At 41.3% G+C, this 17,034-nt stretch overlaps 1 protein-coding gene across 1 annotated transcript in view; it reads left to right on the top strand.

The window, feature by feature from the left end:
• Window positions 1-17,034, top strand: part of EML6 (EMAP like 6) — a 322,870-nt gene that overhangs the window by 261,262 nt on the left and 44,574 nt on the right. Inside the window, exons 25-27 of the mRNA XM_065890822.1 lie at window positions 2,629-2,805; window positions 13,210-13,411; window positions 13,510-13,636. Coding sequence (XP_065746894.1) covers window positions 2,629-2,805; window positions 13,210-13,411; window positions 13,510-13,636 — 506 coding nt within the window. The remainder of the gene's footprint in view (window positions 1-2,628; window positions 2,806-13,209; window positions 13,412-13,509; window positions 13,637-17,034) is intronic.

Below are 17,034 nucleotides of genomic sequence, written 5' to 3'. Positions count from 1 at the left end.
ACGCAGCATCATTTTACATCACTTCACCTGTTCTAGTGCCCCAAATAAGTATTCTACTGATAAAATAAGATGCAATCGGACATTGAGGATGAGGCCAACTTGGGACAGATGAGCAATTATTATGTTAAAAAAAAAAACCTACCAAAGGGAAATTTATGTTAAGTCTTCCTGAAGTGCCAGGCTCTGGCTCTGAAGAGTTAATTTGTCCCTCTGCAGTGTACAGTTATTGTTCCAGAGGCTGATCTCTGGTGCTGTTGGTTGGGGAGTCCCTCCAGCTAATGTCTCCTCAGCCTGGCCACCCTGGTTATTGGCATTACTAAGAGCTCCAAAGAGGTAGCTCGTCATTTTACTTACCAGTATTGTCAGGCTCTTCAATTAAGTATGAAGGATTTTGAAAATCTCCTTTTCAAAGAAGATTTTTTTTTTTTTTAAGAAACAGTCATGGTGAAACTAACACAAAGTCTACCCAGCAAATTGTTCACTATGCCAAATATTAAAATGTCCAATTTATATTCATCTGATGCAGCATGGTGCAGATAAGCTGGCTCTATACTAGCAGCCCAAGTCTCTGGAGCTCGACTTTCCCTCTGCTTGCCAAGCAGGCTGGGATTTAAGTGACTAACCTCTCTGTGGGCTCCAGTCACCTCCTCTGCAAAATGATGATGATAATGACGTACCTGCCTGGGGCAAGGTGCTGTGGAAGACACCCCTGGAGGACTCTTCTGCCATCTAAAGTCCAGGGTTTTTAACAAGTTTATTTACCCCTTTTGGGTTTTGTCAGTTACAGGGATCATTCTTTTTTTTTTTTTCAATTTATTTTATTGAAGTATAATTGATTCCCAATGTTGTGTTCATTTCTGCTGTACATACAGCAAAGTGACCCAGTTATACATATATATACATTTTTTTCATATTCTTTTCAATTATTGTTTATCACAGGATATTGAGTATAGTTACAGGGATCACTCCTAATGCTCCATTTTAAATGTGATTTCTGTAGCTTCCCCTGGAGAACACATTGTCCAGATCTGGCCAAGGGTATTCTGTCAGGGTGACTGTAGGATGAGCAATGCCAGCTCACTGCCCATTCCTCCCTATATAATGAGGCCAGGAAAGGTGCCACCCAGAGAGGTGGCATTGGGGATGGACAAGGAAGTTGTCAGAAATGGAATCTCGTATCTGTAAGGGAGTCAGTGGCCAGAAAGCCCGTTTCTAGAACTAGAGGGGAGGTTCCCTGCTTCTTTTCCTGTAACGGTCAGTTGAAGATGTCATAAGGAGTTGGGGAGATTCCACTTGCACCTCAGAAAACTGAGGTAATTGTTGGGGAACCACTTCTCGTCACCTAAGTCTGTGACCCTGCCTCAGGCACCCCAAGTCACTGGGTGAACCGCAGCTTTTTGGTTCCAATTCTGCATGCGTCCGGAAGAAACACAGAATATTAAATGAGGAGAAATTTGAGTGGCCAAAATATGTATAGCACCTCCCCACGTTGTGACTAAAATCCTGGCTGCATCTTTATCTTGTCATTTCCCTTCTAGGCAGTGGTACCAAGCAGAAAACAACAGAAATGGAGGCGAGGTGCGTTAACAATGTGCACCAGGAAGCAGTTTCCAGATCCAGAGAGAGCAATCTGGCCTTTAGTTTTAGCTACAGTTTTCTAATGAGTTTTTATACCCTTTTAAACAGTGCTTTAAAGTGCTTATGTAAAGAAACTCTAATGTTAAGGTATACTAGCAGATCTTGAATGAAAGTAAATGAGATCAAATCCCCCAGGAAAGTCTAATAACAAAGTGTTACTGTTACTGTTTTCTTTTTTAAAAAAGGAAAGAAAATCCTCAATTTTATCAGAATTTAACCTACATGAATTGCAAATCTTCTGTTTGGGAATTTCAGACAAAACAGTGTTAAAGGATAAAATGTATATTCGTGGCAATACAATATGAACAGCTCTTCCAGTTTTTAAGATGGTCTCTCTAGAGCATAAAGAATATTAAGAATCTTATTACTGCAGAATCTTATTACTCTTTCCTCCAAGGAAGCAGTCCTTTAAAAAGTTGTGTCCTGTGACTTTTTGAAATAATTTGCTAAATGATCAGCCCCATCGATCAGTCTAGCTCAGTGGTTCTCAATTGGGATCAATTTGCCCCCTCTCCCAGGGATATTTGACAATGTCTGGGGACAACCTGGGGAGGTGGTGCTACTGGCATCCAGTAGGTAGAGGACAGGGATGCTGCTAAAAAGGACAGCCCCTGACAATGAAGAATTATCCCTCCTAAAATGTCAATAGGGCCGATGCTGAGAAACCCTGATCTAGCTTATGGCATATACAATGATAAATGTCTAGGTAGGAACTAAAAACCTTTGGTATTGTCAGGTGTCCATAATTCCAACATGTTCACTTTATCTAGGGGAACATATATGGAGGTTTGACTACAGTGTTACTGAGACAATGCATATACCACTTTAAAAATGCAGCTGAGAACTTAGGCACCGCAGCATACAACAAATGCCTGGTGTTGGCAAAGTCATAATTTAGAACTATTCAGCCTTCATTTGTTTCTTTTAAATAAAACAAAAAGATCTCTAGGTTTTACGAAAATATATTAATTTTCCTTCCTTCTTTTCAAGATTGAGAAGATAGAGTGGGACGCTTGGACCTGTGTTCTGGGGCCCACCTGTGAGGGCATCTGGCCAGTGCACAGTGATGTGACTGATGTGAATGCTGCCAGTCTCACCAAAGACCATTCCCTCTTAGCCACAGGAGATGATTTTGGTTTTGTTAAGCTTTTTTCATATCCTGTGAAGGTAATATTGCATGTTTATTATATATACTTGCTCAGTCTCATTAATAACCCCAAATCTATCTATTGTATCTAAGTGGATTTTTAAATATTGAAGGAATAAGCAATCAATAGTTAATCTACAGTATCATGGTTATTTACGCTGTATAGAAAGCTTTGTGACATTATGTTTACTAGTTCGAGTCAGAGTCTCGTGGAGTAGAATTCCTCCTTGAAAGGCCGTCAGTGGACATCAAATCCAGCATCTCACAAACTGCAAAGTAAGATTTTTCTCTACATCTTGGACTGGTGTCTTTACTAGCATCCTTCTAGAGATGAAGAACTTACTACCACACAAAGCAGCCCAATTCATTTGTAAATTGCTCCATTGTTAAAATGCTTTGCTCTATATTGAGCTGAATTTTTTCCTTTAGCCAAAGTTCTGCCTTCTGAATCATTGTTGAATGAGTCCAGTCTTCTGACAGCCTTTTCTCCAGCCTAAACATCTCCAAGTCCTTCAGCCACTTCCCGAGTGACATGGTGTCTAGCTCCCTCCTCCCTCTAAGCATAATCCATTTTATCAAGTCCCTTGACAAATTTTTTCTGTTTCTTCTTCTTTCGGTTTTATTGAGATATAACTGACATATAACACTGTGTAAGTTTAAGGTGTACAGCATAATGATTTGTCGTATACACCTCATGAAATGATTATCACGATAAGTTTAGTGAACATCTATCATTTAATACTGATACAAAACAACAGAAAAAGAAAAAAAATTTTTTTTCCTTGTGATGAGAACTCTTAGGATTTACTTTCTTAACAACTTTCATTATATCATACAGCAGAGTTAGCTATAGTCATCATGTTGTAGCATTATATCCCTAGTACTTATTTATCTTATAACTGGAAGTTTGTACCTACTGACTGCCTTCATCCAGTCCCCACACACACACCTCTCACCTCTGGTAACTACAAATGTGATCTCTTTTTCCATGAGTTTGTTTATTTGTTTGTTTTGAAGTATAATTGACCTAAAACACTGTGTTTGTTCAGATATTACATTATTATTGACTATATTCCCCACTCTGTACGTTTCATCCCCCTGACTCATTTATTTTGTAACTGGAAGTTTGTGACTCTTCATCTCCCTTACCCATTTCAATTCCATTTTAAACCATCTCATCTAAAACCAAATTCAGGTCCATCGAGGTTGCTGCAAATGGCAGTATTTCATTCTTCTTAATGGCTGAATAATATTCCATTGTATACATGTGCCACATCTTCTTTACCCACTCATCTGTCAGTGGACATTTAGGTTGCTTCCATGTCCCGGCTATTGTAAACAGCACTGCAATGAACATTGAGGTGCATGTATCCTTTCAAACCATGTTTTTCTCTGTATATATGCCCAGGAGTAGGATTGCTAGATCATATGGTAGCTCTATTTTTAATTTCTTAAGGAACCTCCATAGTGGCTGTACACCTGAAAGTAGCACAACGTAGTTAATCAACTATACACCAATATAAAATAAAAATTAAAAAAAATAAAACCAAATTTGGTGATTCAGATGCAATCTGACCAGCTCAGGGTACAGTAGGACTCATCTTCTTGTTTTGATTTTATTTTTGCATTAAAACAAACTTAAGATGGCATCAACTCTTTTGGCTGCCATACCACACAACTGAATCGTAGATGTTATTCTCCCAAATGTTAAGGTTATCCCCTATCTTGGACTAATGCAATTGATTTTCTAAAATCTGAGTAAGTACAGAACTTATTTGTACCAAATAAGATATATCTTATTTATTTTCCCTAGTTCCAGCCTGTCAACATCTTTGAAATACCTTTTCAAAGTATTTGCTTTCCCTTCCAGCATCCTCTGATTTCACAAGTGTGAGTTCCAAATCATGGAAAGAAAAAGACAGAACTAAACACCACCACCACCAAGAGCCCCCATTCATTTTGGCATTCTATTCATTAATGCACACGTATCAGTAACAGACATTTAAATCTGTCTGACCATGTCCTCATGGAGATCACATTCCTGTCTCTAATCCAGCAAGACATCATTAAAGCTTAGATGTCCTGCTGAAAGCCAGATTGTGTTGCTGGTATCCCTAATCTCTCCTAATAAACCAACCAATAAAAGATAAGGAGTTAGTTCACAGTGAACCCCTGTTGCTGCCTAGTCATCATTCCTTCCTTTTCCAAGTGCTTATCAACCTTGTGTGTAATAATTCACCCTAGAATTTTCCAGGGATTGCATCAACTCATGAATCAGTATTTGCCAGAGTCTACTTGTTTTCCCTTTTGGATACAGGAACCTATTTTTTTGGATGCAGCCTCTCCTGGTTTCTAAACTCTCAGCTATTACCTTATTTCAATGGTCACATTTAAACGTGTCTGTACTCAAGGGCAGGAGCTCTCTTTGGCCCTTTCTGGTTTGAAGAGCGTTCCCTTTAATAGAGGAATCATTAAATGCTAAACATGCTTTCTGTTCATATTAAACCATCTGATGTAAGAAGTGTTCCTAACTTTTCTCTCTTTTTCTTCTAGCCCTAAGTACATCCTTTTTTTTTTTGTATTTCCAATAGTTCACTTTATATTTTTAAAATAATTTTTTAACATCTTTATTGAAGTATAATTGCTTTACAATGTTGTGTTAGTTTCTGCTGTATAACAAAGTGAATCAGCTATATATATACATATATCCCCATATCCCCTCCCTCTTGCATCTCCCCCACCCATCCCACCCCTCTAGGTGGTCACAAAGCACCGAGCTGATCTCCCTGTGCTATGCAGCTGCTTCCCACTAGCTATCTGTTTTACATTTGGTAGTGTATATATGTCAACACTACTCTCTCACTTCGTCCCAGCTTACCCTTCCCCCTCCCCATGTCCTCAAGTCCATTTTCTACGTCTGCGTCTTTATTCCTGTCCTGCCCCTAAATTCATCAGAACCACTTTTTTTCTTAGATTCCATATATATGTGTTAGCATACGGTATTTGTTTTTCTCTTTCTGACCTACTTCACTCTGTATGATAGACTCTAGGTCCATCCACCTCACTACAAATAACTCAATTTCGTTTCTTTTTATGGCTGAGTAATATTTCATTGTATATATGTGCCACATCTTCTTTATCCATTCATCTGTCAATGGACACTTAGGTTGCTTCCATGTCCTGGCTATTGTAAATAGTGCTGCAGTGAACATTGTGGTACATGTCTCTTTTCGAATTATGATTTTCTCAGGGTATATGCCCAGTAGTGGGATTGCTGGGTCATATGGTAATTCTGTTTTTAGTTTTTTAAGGAAACTCCATACTGTTCTCCATAGTGGCTGTATCAATTTACATTCCCACCAACAGTGCAAAAGGGTTCCCTTTCTCCCCACCCTCTCCGGCATTTATTGTTCGTAGATTTTTTGATGATGGCCATTCTGACTGGTGTGAGGTGATACCTCATTGTAGTTTTGATTTGCATTTCTCTAATGATTAGTGATGTTGAGCATCCTCTCATGTGTTTTTTGGCAATCTGTATATCTTCTTTGGAGAAATGTCTATTTAGGTCTGCCCATGTTTGCATTGGGTTGATTGTTTTTTTTGATATTGAGCTGCATGCGCTGCTTATATATTTTGGAGATTAATCCTTTGTTAGTTGCTTCATTCGCAAATATTTTCTCCTATTCTGAGTGTTGTCTTTTCATCTTCTTTATGGTTTCCTTTGCTGTGCAAAAGCTTTGAAGTTTCATTAGGTCCCATTTGTTTATATTTATTTCCATTTCTCTAGGAGGTGGGTCAAAAAGGATCTTGCTGTGATTTATGTCATAGAGTGTTCTGCCTATATTTTCCTCTACGAGTTGTATAGTGTCTGGCATTACATTTAGGTCTTTAATCCATTCTGAGTTTATTTTTGTGTATGGTGTTAGGGAGTGTTCTAATTTCATTCTTTCACATGTAGCTGTCCAGTTTTCCCAGCACCACTTATTGAAGAGGCTGTCTTTTCTCCATTGTATATTCTTGCCTCCTTTATCAAAGATAAGGTGACCATATGTGCGTGGGTTTACATCTTCAAAATCCTTTTCAGTTGTCTTAGTTTTTGACTTTTGCTTTCTTGAAACGGTACTAAAGTTGTGTGTAGAAGACTTTTGTGTTCATCCCTGGTTTTTTGCTCCAGCTACCTCTTCAGCCACTTTGGTTTCTTTAGATGCCTTCCTCTTTCCTTCTTCATTTGTTAGAATCTCATCAGATTATCATTTTGGGTAGCCTTTTCTAACAGACACTTATGATTATGTCCAGTGTTCCCTTCATTGTCCATCTCTAATCCCAAAGCCATCTGGTAGCCGTCTCCCAATGACTCATCACTTTACTGTCACCTATCAGCCCTTCCTATTTGATAAGAACTCAGTTCTGTGTAGCAATTCCTCACTATTTCTACATTTTTTGAATCGAGACTGCTAGCAGGACAAGTCAGGAAGTTAGTGATACCCTGGTTTTAGTGGACTCTTGGTTTGGGCAGGTGTTTAGATACCTGAAATCCCCACGGTACTACTGCATCTTGCTCCTGAGCTAGATTTAGTGTTGGTCTTAGGAGTTCATCATCTACATCCCCAGCCTGAGCAGGAGGGCTGTCTGTCTATCGCAGTAATTTCAAGCTGTGTTCTTCCGCCTCCCAGAGCTCCAGGAAGGCTCCTCAGGGACAACCCCAGAAAACAAGGTAGGGGCTCTGGGGCCCCACTCCTGCTCCAACCAGAGTCACTTTGTGTTTTTGTATTTTGCACATTGAGCTTCTGTGTAAGATTTTTTCCAAGATTTTGTTATGAAAATTTTCAAGCATACAGGTAAGATGAAAGAATGATACAGTGAACTCCCAGAAACCCACCACTTAGATTCTGTGGCTCATAGTAAATTGTTGACATCAGAATACTTAGCCCTAACTGTTTCAACTCACATATTACCTAGGGTTCAATATTTTTTTAGTATTTTTTAAGTAAAATTTATGTATAGTTGAGATACACCAAATTTTTTTTTTTTTTTTTTGCGGTACGCAGGCCTCTCACTGTTGTGGCCTCTCCCGTTGCAGAGCACAGGCTCCGGACGCACAGGCCCAGCGGCCATGGCTCATGGGCCCAGCCGCTCCGCGGCATGTGGGATCCTCCTGGACTGGGGCATGAACCCGTGTCCCCTGCATCAGCAGGCGGACTCCCAACCACTGCGCCACCAGGGAAGCCCCAAGATGCACCAATTTTAAGGTTCCTTTTGATGAGCCTTGACAAACATATACACCTGTATAATCCAAACACTTCTCAAGATATAGAATGTTATCATCACCCCAGGAGGTTTCCTCATGCTAACTTCTGGGTCAGTCCCCACCCCCACTCCACCCTCAGATGAAAAAAACGATTCCAATGTTTTTTACCATAGATTAGTTTTCCCTGTTTCAGAACTTCATATAAATGGGATGATCAATTAGAAACCATTTTGTTTCTGGCTTCTTTCACTCAGATAATGTTTCTGAGATTTCTTCATGTGTGTAACAATAATCCTTTCCTTTTTTAGCTGAGTAGAATTCCATTGTGTGGATATAGCAAAGTTTGTTTATCCACAAGCTGTTGGTGAATACAGGCTTTTCCCATGTTTGGTTATAATGAAGCTGCTATAAACATTTTTGGATAAATCTCTATGGACATATATTTTCTTTCTTTTAAATAAATATATAGGAGTGGAATTTCTGGGTTATTGGGAAAAATGTGTGTTTAACTTTTTAAGAAACTGCCAGATCTTTTTCCAAAACGATTGTATCATTTTACGTTTTCACCAAAAATGTAAGAGATTTCCAGTTGATAATTCAGTGTTATCAGACTTGTAAAATTTAGCTGTCCTGAGGAGTAGATAGTGTGATCTTATTGTGTTTGTAACTTACATTTTCCTGATGACTAATCATGCTAAGCACTTTTTCGTTTGCTTATTGGTCATTTGTGAAGTGTTTGTACAAATCTTTTGTCCACTATTTTACATTGGATTGTTTCTCTTTTTATTCTTGAGTTCTGTGTAAGATTTGATTGAAGAAAAAGTTTCATAATTTAAAAGCATTTGAAAATCACTAACCCATATAAACCACTTTGATAGTATCACTTCTCTCCTTCTTTTTTTTTCCATCTGATTTTCCTGGCACTCTTTCCCTCCCAAATTCATGGACCCAGGCTGATGAACATTTCTAGCTGTACAGTCACTCCTCCAATGCTCTGTGTGTGTCGGCCACACTTCATCCTCTGTTATGGACTGAATGTTTGCATCCCTGCCAAAGTTCATATGTTGAAGCCCTAACATCCAGTGTGACTGGATATGTAGAGAGGGCATTTACAGAAATAGTTAAGGTAAAATGAGGTCATAAGTGTGGGACCCTGATCCAATAGGATTAGTGTCCTTTTAAGAAGAGACACCAATGAGCTCACTCCCTCTCCCCATGCACACTCACGCTGAGGAAAGGCTAGATAGGAACTTTCTATGTGCTCAATATAAGGGGTCCACAAGCCAGCAGGAGAGCCCACACCAGAAGCCAAATTGGCTGGCACCTTGATCTTAAACTTCCCAGCCTGCAGAACCATGAGAAATAAATAGCTGTTGTTTAAGCCACCCAACATGTGGATTTTTTTTATGGCAGCCCTACCAGACTAAGACAGCATCCCATTGCAGTGTTCTAGCACTGAATACCATGTTACCAAGTCTTGGTGATGCCTATGAGACTGTATTATCATCATGTAGATCTTTGTCCAAAATTCAAGTTCCATTTGTTAGAGTCTAATGTCATGTCTTCTTCTTAACCCTTTTCCTTGTTCTCCTTTCCTATGAGTTACTAGATCTCTCTTCCAGGCATTTTTCAATCCATGACAAACGTAAGTCCTTATATATGCAGTTTTACAGTTTAAAATCTCAGTGTGAGTATTAGTCCCCCGATAATCACATTGTTTCCAGCATCCATAAGACAGACTCTCCTTTGGGCTTCCCTGGTGGCGCAGTGGTTGAGAGTCTACCTGCTGATGCAGGGGACACGGGTTTGTGCCCCGGTCCGGGAAGATCCCACATGCCGCGGAGCGGCTGGGCCCATGAGCCATGGCCGCTGGGCCTGTGCGTCCGGAGCCTGTGCTATGCAACGGGAGAGGCCACAGCAGTGAGAGGCCCGTGTACTGAAAAAAAAAAAAAAAAAAAAAAAGATAGACTCTCCTTTGTCAGAGCCCACCCATTTGTCCAGTACCTTCAACCACATCCCAGAAAACCTGATGCTGTCCTTTACCTCCATCCGTATAGCTAGCCGATTGCTTTCCATAGCCTCCCTTCCCTTCCAATGCTGTTCCCCTTCACTCTATCAGAGAGGATAAGATACCACCATGTCATTTACATTTTTTATTTTATTTTTTTTAACATCTTTATTGGAGTATAATTACTTTACAATGGTGTGTTAGTCTCTGCTTTATAACAAAGTGGATCAGCTATACATATACATATATCCCCATATCTCCTCCTTCTTGCATCTCCCACCCTCCATATCCCACCCCTCTAGGTGGTCACAAAGCACCGAGCTGATCTCCCTGTGCTATGCAGCTGCTTGCCACCAGCTATTTATTTTACATTTGGTAGTGTATATATGTCCATGCCACTCTCTCACTTTGTCCCAGCCCACCCTTCCCACTCCCCATGTCCTCAAGTCCATTCTCTACTTTTACGTCTTTATTCCTATCCTGACCCTAGGTTCTTCAGCACCATTTTTTCTTTTTTTTTTTAGATTCCATATATATGTGTTAGCATACAGTATTTGTTTCTCTCTTTCTGATTTACTTCATTCTATATGACAGACTCTAGGTCCAGCCACCTCACTACAAATAACTCAATTTCGTTTCTTTTTATGGTTGAATAATATTCCATTATATGTGCCACATCTTCTTTATCCATTCATCTGTCGATGGACACTTAGGTTGCTTCCATGTCCTGGCTATTGTAAATAGAGCTGCGGTGAACATAGTGGTACATGACTCTTTTTGAATTATGGTTTTCTCAGGTTATGTGCCCAGTAGTGGGATTGCTGGGTCGTATGGTAGTTCTATTTGTAGTTTTTTCAGGAACCTCCATACTGTTCTCCATAGTGGCTGTATCAATTTACATTCCCGTACATTTTTAAAATCCACCCTCAAGTTGTTAAGTTTCCTTCTCAGAATGTCAAAGTCTCTAGAGAGTGGTTCTTCAGAGAAGAATCTTGTACTTTGTAAAATTTTACAGACAGAGAAACTATATGTAAAATGTTGTGAACGTGGGGAAAGGGTACATAGCTTTCATCAGATTCTCAGGAATTTCTCACCTAAAAACAGTTAACAACCAGCACTCTGGAGACATATTCTAGATTCTCTATTCTTTCATGACCCAATGGAAGAGGAAGGTTGTGGTAGTGAGTCCTGATAGGTGTTACAAAAATGCATAGTTTGGCATGATGACCCAGAAAGACAGCTCATCTGACCTGCTGTGCCAGGTCTCCTGGAGACTCCGTCCATAGGCCCTCAGGGAACCACCAAACACCCTGCTCCTGGGGGAGCAGCTAGCTTCCTGGAACCTTCTCGTAACTGTGAATTCCCGTTATTGTTCTATGGAGCAGTGATCTTGTTTCCTATTCTGAGAATCTTGAATCATCTCTGCTAAAAGAACCTCAGCTTTGTTAAACAGCTTCAGTGACTTAGAACTTTCTTTTTCTCCTGTGTGGCACTTTCTTTTGCCCTCCTACCTAACTCTGATCACTTTAGAATATTTTTAACTTCGTATTTTTCTTTTGGGTTTCTTCTATCCTGTCTAGATGTACGAGTATAGAGAGGCATTTCTCAAGCTCTTTCACTTTCTCCTATTCTCAAGAGACCAGCTTACATTTGTAGTTGATAAAATGGGTCAGTTCCCGCTTCCAGGAGGAAGACCAGCAGGACACATGGCTGTAGCCACTCTGACCGTCCTATTTGTTTCCATGCCTTCTGGATCTCACGTGGTCACACAGTTGTTTCCCTTGGAAATCCTTACTTTGCTCTGCCTATTCTCTAGCAAATAGTGGCTCTGGAGGGCTTCCTAGAAATGCTGCCTGCCTGCTTGCTTCCCTAATCTTTCTAGACTTAGTACTCTGCTGAGGGGTGGGCACTTCCACTCTGCTGTCAGCTAGGGGTCAGCCAAATACACAGAGATCTTGACCAAGAGTATTTCAAAGTCACGCACTCTCCTGCCTCTGTCTCCTGCCACGCCTCTGGGCTGGTTTCAGGTTTCCCAGCATGCCCGTCCAAAACCGTCTGGAAGCCTCTTGTCAATGATTGAATAAAGTTTTCATCTGAGACACCAGTGGCCCTCGCGTGACCTCAGAAAGTGCATGCAGCTTCCCACGTTGCATAAGGTATTCCCTGGGAGTCACTGAGAGGATAGAAAAACTCTGCCCCTCTCAGTGGCTCCTGCTGGAGCTGTTTTTGCCAGGCTGTGGCTCGTGTGTCAAAAATGGAAGCTGGTCTCTGGTGCCAGCATGGGCTTCTCACCGCTTGTCAGGACTGCACCGGGGTGAGCAGCTGAAGGATGAGCTACCCTCATCCTTCCCCACTGGGGTGGTGTGACCTAGGTGCCACTCTGAAGAGCTTTCAGTAGTGACTGATAAACTGGGTTCCGTTTACTTGGTTACGTTTGTTTAAAAAGGAGCTTACTTTGTTTTTTTGGTGTTTTTTGTTTTTTAAGGTGCCATGTCAACTCGTTTATTAATTGGATTTTTCAGTTCATGTCTTTATTTTGAGGGGGGTTGATGTTGTTTGTTTTTTTCCTTTTTCTTTGAGCTTACTTTGTTTTAACATCAATTACTTGAGTGTTTCTAGTGTTAGGAATTGTTTCCAGTGTCTGTGGCAGAAACTGTTGAGTTCGTTTTAAACCTTAACTTGCTGCCCCAGGATCATAAGAAGGCCCTTGCTCTTCTGTCACAGCCTGGGCTGTGGTATAAAACCCACTGTGGGGGATGACCAGGGAGACATTTCTGATCTCTAATTTCAACCAGACTTGCCATCAGGAGTTTGCACTAGAGACCTATGGAGAATGCACATTTGATACTTGAGAGGAGCAAAAACAAGCTTTTTATACTTTCTTAGGCTCCTTCCAGAAATAGGTTCTGTAGCTTGCATTTTATTCATTCCCTCACAGACTATCTGCTGAGGACCTACGAGGCAGAAAATGCTTTAGGGAAGAAAGAGAGCTAATCCCTGCCCTCGTGGAGCTTACACTCTACAAAAATATAGGGAAATTACTACTTACATGAATCGTTTCCTTTGTATCCAGTGGAAACTACTCTAGAGAGTAACAGGGATGAAATAGTCCAGAAACAGGAATAATGAGACTCCCAGTGGGGTCATCGCCACTTTCCGGCTTTGCAGGGCCAGCACGCGAGATTCAAGAGGTACGTGGGGCACAGTGCCCACGTCACCAACGTGAGATGGCTGCACAATGACTCTGTGCTGCTCACGGTGGGCGGTGCCGACACGGCCCTGATGATCTGGACGAGGGAGTTTGTGGGGACCCAGGAGAGCAAGCTGGCGGACAGTGAGGAGTCGGACACTGACGCGGAGGAGGATGGAGGTGAGCCCAGTGGCTGGCGCCAGCCACGCCTTCCTCCACACCTGCTCTCGCACCACCGCAAACCAACTCTGCTCCCTTCCCGTGTCTTTCTGTTTGAGGCTATGACAGTGACGTTGCTAGAGAAAAGGCCGTCGATTACACCACCAAGATCTGTGCTGTGAGCATCAGGGAGATGGAAGGCACCAAACCACACCAGCAGATGAAAGAAGTTTCAGTGGAAGAAAGGTACGGTGTTGCCAGGTTTGCTTGCATTTATTACTCTTGACAAGAAACTCGTTGAAAGCAGAGTGCATCTTCTTTGCACTCAAAGCTGCTACTTAAGCTAGTCTTTATCTATGTATATGCACAGAGTCTTAACCTGCACACAGGCTTAAGCTGAGGGAAACTGCCCACAGCCTTTAATGTGAGGAGAGGGTGGGTTACACTTTGCAGAAGTTGTTTATGGAAAATGACTTGATTAGACATGAGATTTGGTTAGGCCAGGCTTCCCTTTGCCTAGAGAGGATGTCAGGGCAGCCCAAACCTGTCCTGAATGTGATGGCTGATGGGAGAGCATGCTGACTGGGGAGGTGGGGGGAAGGCAGACTTCTAAGGTCTAGGAGGAATATCTGTGGATTGTGAAAAATAATCCTCCATTCTGCCCAGAGTCTGTGCATTACACCGTATCACTTGGTGTGCCTTCTCTTATGTGTCTTCACCTGCCTAGATGTGTTCAGGCGTGTTTGACCATTCCAGGCCTAACCAATTTGATTTTGTTGCTGTGGATCCTCTGTGTAGAAAGGGTTTCTGGTATTATTTTGGTGTGCTTTCTGATGTGCTACTGTAAGTATTGATAAAACACTTTAGCATTTCTAAAAAACAAACAAAAACTCATAATTACTACAATTACTTGATTTACCATATTCATACTAAGGAGGATAAATATTGAATAAAAACTCTAACATCCAAAGAGAATTTCATGGATCTCAAAGATGTTTAAGAATTCTCTGTGGGCTCTTTCCACTGACATGGGTTCAGTGTTCACATGTACCCTGGTCCCATGATGTATAATTAATGTGGTTCAAGTTGTTTTTTGCATTCAGCATGGCTTTCTGCCTAATAAGTATTTAGTAAATCTAATCTATCACCTTTTACTATTAGGTGGAAATTTAAATACAAAGAAATAAAATGTCATTTCTCCTCCTGCTTCAGTTTAGTGCCAGATGTTAAAATAAGCCTGATAAATGGTGGGTGTGCTACAGGCAAGAGGATTGAATTGATGCAAAAAAAACCAAAAAAACCCTAATTCTTCCCTAGCATCTTTGTTAAATGTTACTATGAGGGTTCAGAGTTCTCTTTTAATAATAAAAAAAAAAGATTTTTCTGCAGTAGTCTGTAAGTTACAGTTTATTTTGCTTGCAACATGGTTATTTAGTGGCCACAAAGAGGAAATATTTTTAAAGGAACTAATTCTAAAAATAAAGAAAGAAAAATTTTTAAAAATCATATGCACATAAGTACATGAATAAGCTTCCCACTTAAATAATCCACTCTAAAATAAACATTTGAACTAAATTACACATTCTTTTGAAAAAAAAATACCCAATCTTTCCAGTTTCACATAACATTATGAAATGAGTTGACTTGGCTATTATTCCAAGGTTGTTTCTGGCTGCTTGCTACAACTCAGTGATTCTTCATGCGGAGATTTAGACTGGCCGCTAAGATATAGAAATCTAATCACATTCCTAAATCCAAACACTACAGCTAGTTTCTAACCTAAAATACGGTTCACCTGAACCTCTCTTGGTCTTGGTGTCTCTTTGGGCAGGTCTGTAAAAATCTCATACCTGCCCAATTTAGGAAGAGGTAAGAAACGTGAAGATAGAGAGGACCCTAAGAATTTTCAGTCCTAAAATCCAGAATTTTGAAGCTCTCTCATTTTCTTCATCACACAAGGTCATCATAGATTAGCATACACAGGATTGACTTTTTTTTAATATGAAAGAAAAAATGCTTCATAGTGTTATGAGATACAGGGGTAGGCATTTCACCACTTTACTGGCATTTAAAAAAATAATTCACACCAGGGTGTGTGAGTAAAACATGCAGTGAAGAAGATATAAATCCAGCGTCCAAAGGAATAGTCAAGCCTTTTCTATACATAGCAATGTCTTCGATAACTTTAAGAAGCCTTGACAGCATCAGTTCCCAGAGGGGGCTGTAACCATAGAGCAGGATGCCAGCTGCACAGCATGCTGGGAACTAAGCAGGACCACACCAGGAATGGGCGAAGGGAGAAGGAGTAGTAAGTGGTGTCTGAGTTAGCAGCCTCCATGGTCATGAGTCAGTTCCTAATCAGAACTGAGAACAAGCAGTCTCCTCCAATCCTTGTCAGTAATTTTAGGGAAGCTTGAACCTCAGAGATAGGACTGTAGGCAGCTTCCAACCTGCAAAAGAAAGGGGTGCCAGGCGAGGCAGACATTCAGAGAATTTGTGAGAAAGCAGGATGAGAGAGGGAACGTGGGGCAGGGCCAAGCCCTTGGGGTAGGGGGGACTCCAAACAATAAGTCAGGCAGACAGCTTCCCTGAGTCCTCCACCTGGAGCGCAAAATGGGCTCCACAGGCTCCAGCATGCCAGGCGTGAGAGAGAGGCAGCATCTCAGACGTCAGGTGCAGGGGGCCAGGCATCAAACACCCAGGTTCTCCCTGGGAATATTCGGGACTGTCAACCTTGACACTGCTCCCTTTGACTACTTCAAGCCCTACTGACCAGGGACTGTCCTTGACCTTCCCTTCATTGTTCCCTTCTGTGTATACCTGCAGATACCTGGGTGCCTGTTCTATGTACCTGTGCCGAGGCATGCACCAATAAGACTAACGGGAGACAAATACTTGAGGACCCCAGGAGATGTGAGCTTGGAACACCCACTCAGTGCAGGGACTTATCTTGCCTCCTACCAATGTTTCAGGCAGTTCTACTTCTGGTTTAAATCCCTTTCCACCTTAGAACCTGTGAGATGAGTGTGGCATCTGTCATACTGAGAACAGTGCCTTGAAGGCAGCTGCACATTATGTATCAATCAGTTTTTAAGCAACTGAATCCCTACTTCCTAAAATTTATGATAGTCATAGATTGTTTCTAATTAGACTCGTTTGATTTTTAAGTAGCTGGAAGGCTTTTGATTACGCTTTTTTGTATAATTCGAACACACTGTGAGTTCTTATTCTTCAGAAGCCATACGATCTTCAGTTTCAGTCTTTCAACAGGTGGGAAAGCTGAGAGAAATGTGTAATTGCTCTCAAAAGAATACTAGGCTACACCTACCAATATGCAGTCCCTTCCAGGTGCTTACCGAGCATGCTGGTCTTTTCTTTAGCACGCCAGACTGTCTTGCTTCCTTGAACCAGCCACACCTGTCCAGCTAGCACCTAGCCTTGCGTGAACTGTTGGGTCATCCTGGCGCTCAGCAGCCATCTGTGGCACTTATGTGGCTGAGGAAGGTCAGGAAGTCTTTTCCATCGTCAGGAATCCATGCTTCCAGAACCTCGTCTAGTGCTCAGAATGCACGCTCATCTTTGGTTTTCCTGTCCCAAGCAGAGAATCTGGTCTCTATTGAGTGCGCATTAGTTTGTTCCCCATA

Source organism: Phocoena phocoena, chromosome 14 (assembly GCF_963924675.1).
Source record: "Phocoena phocoena chromosome 14, mPhoPho1.1, whole genome shotgun sequence".
NCBI classification, from domain to species: Eukaryota; Metazoa; Chordata; class Mammalia; order Artiodactyla; family Phocoenidae; genus Phocoena; species Phocoena phocoena.
The sequence above is the reverse complement of the archived record's forward strand: the minus strand, read 5'-3'. Positions and strand labels throughout refer to the sequence as shown.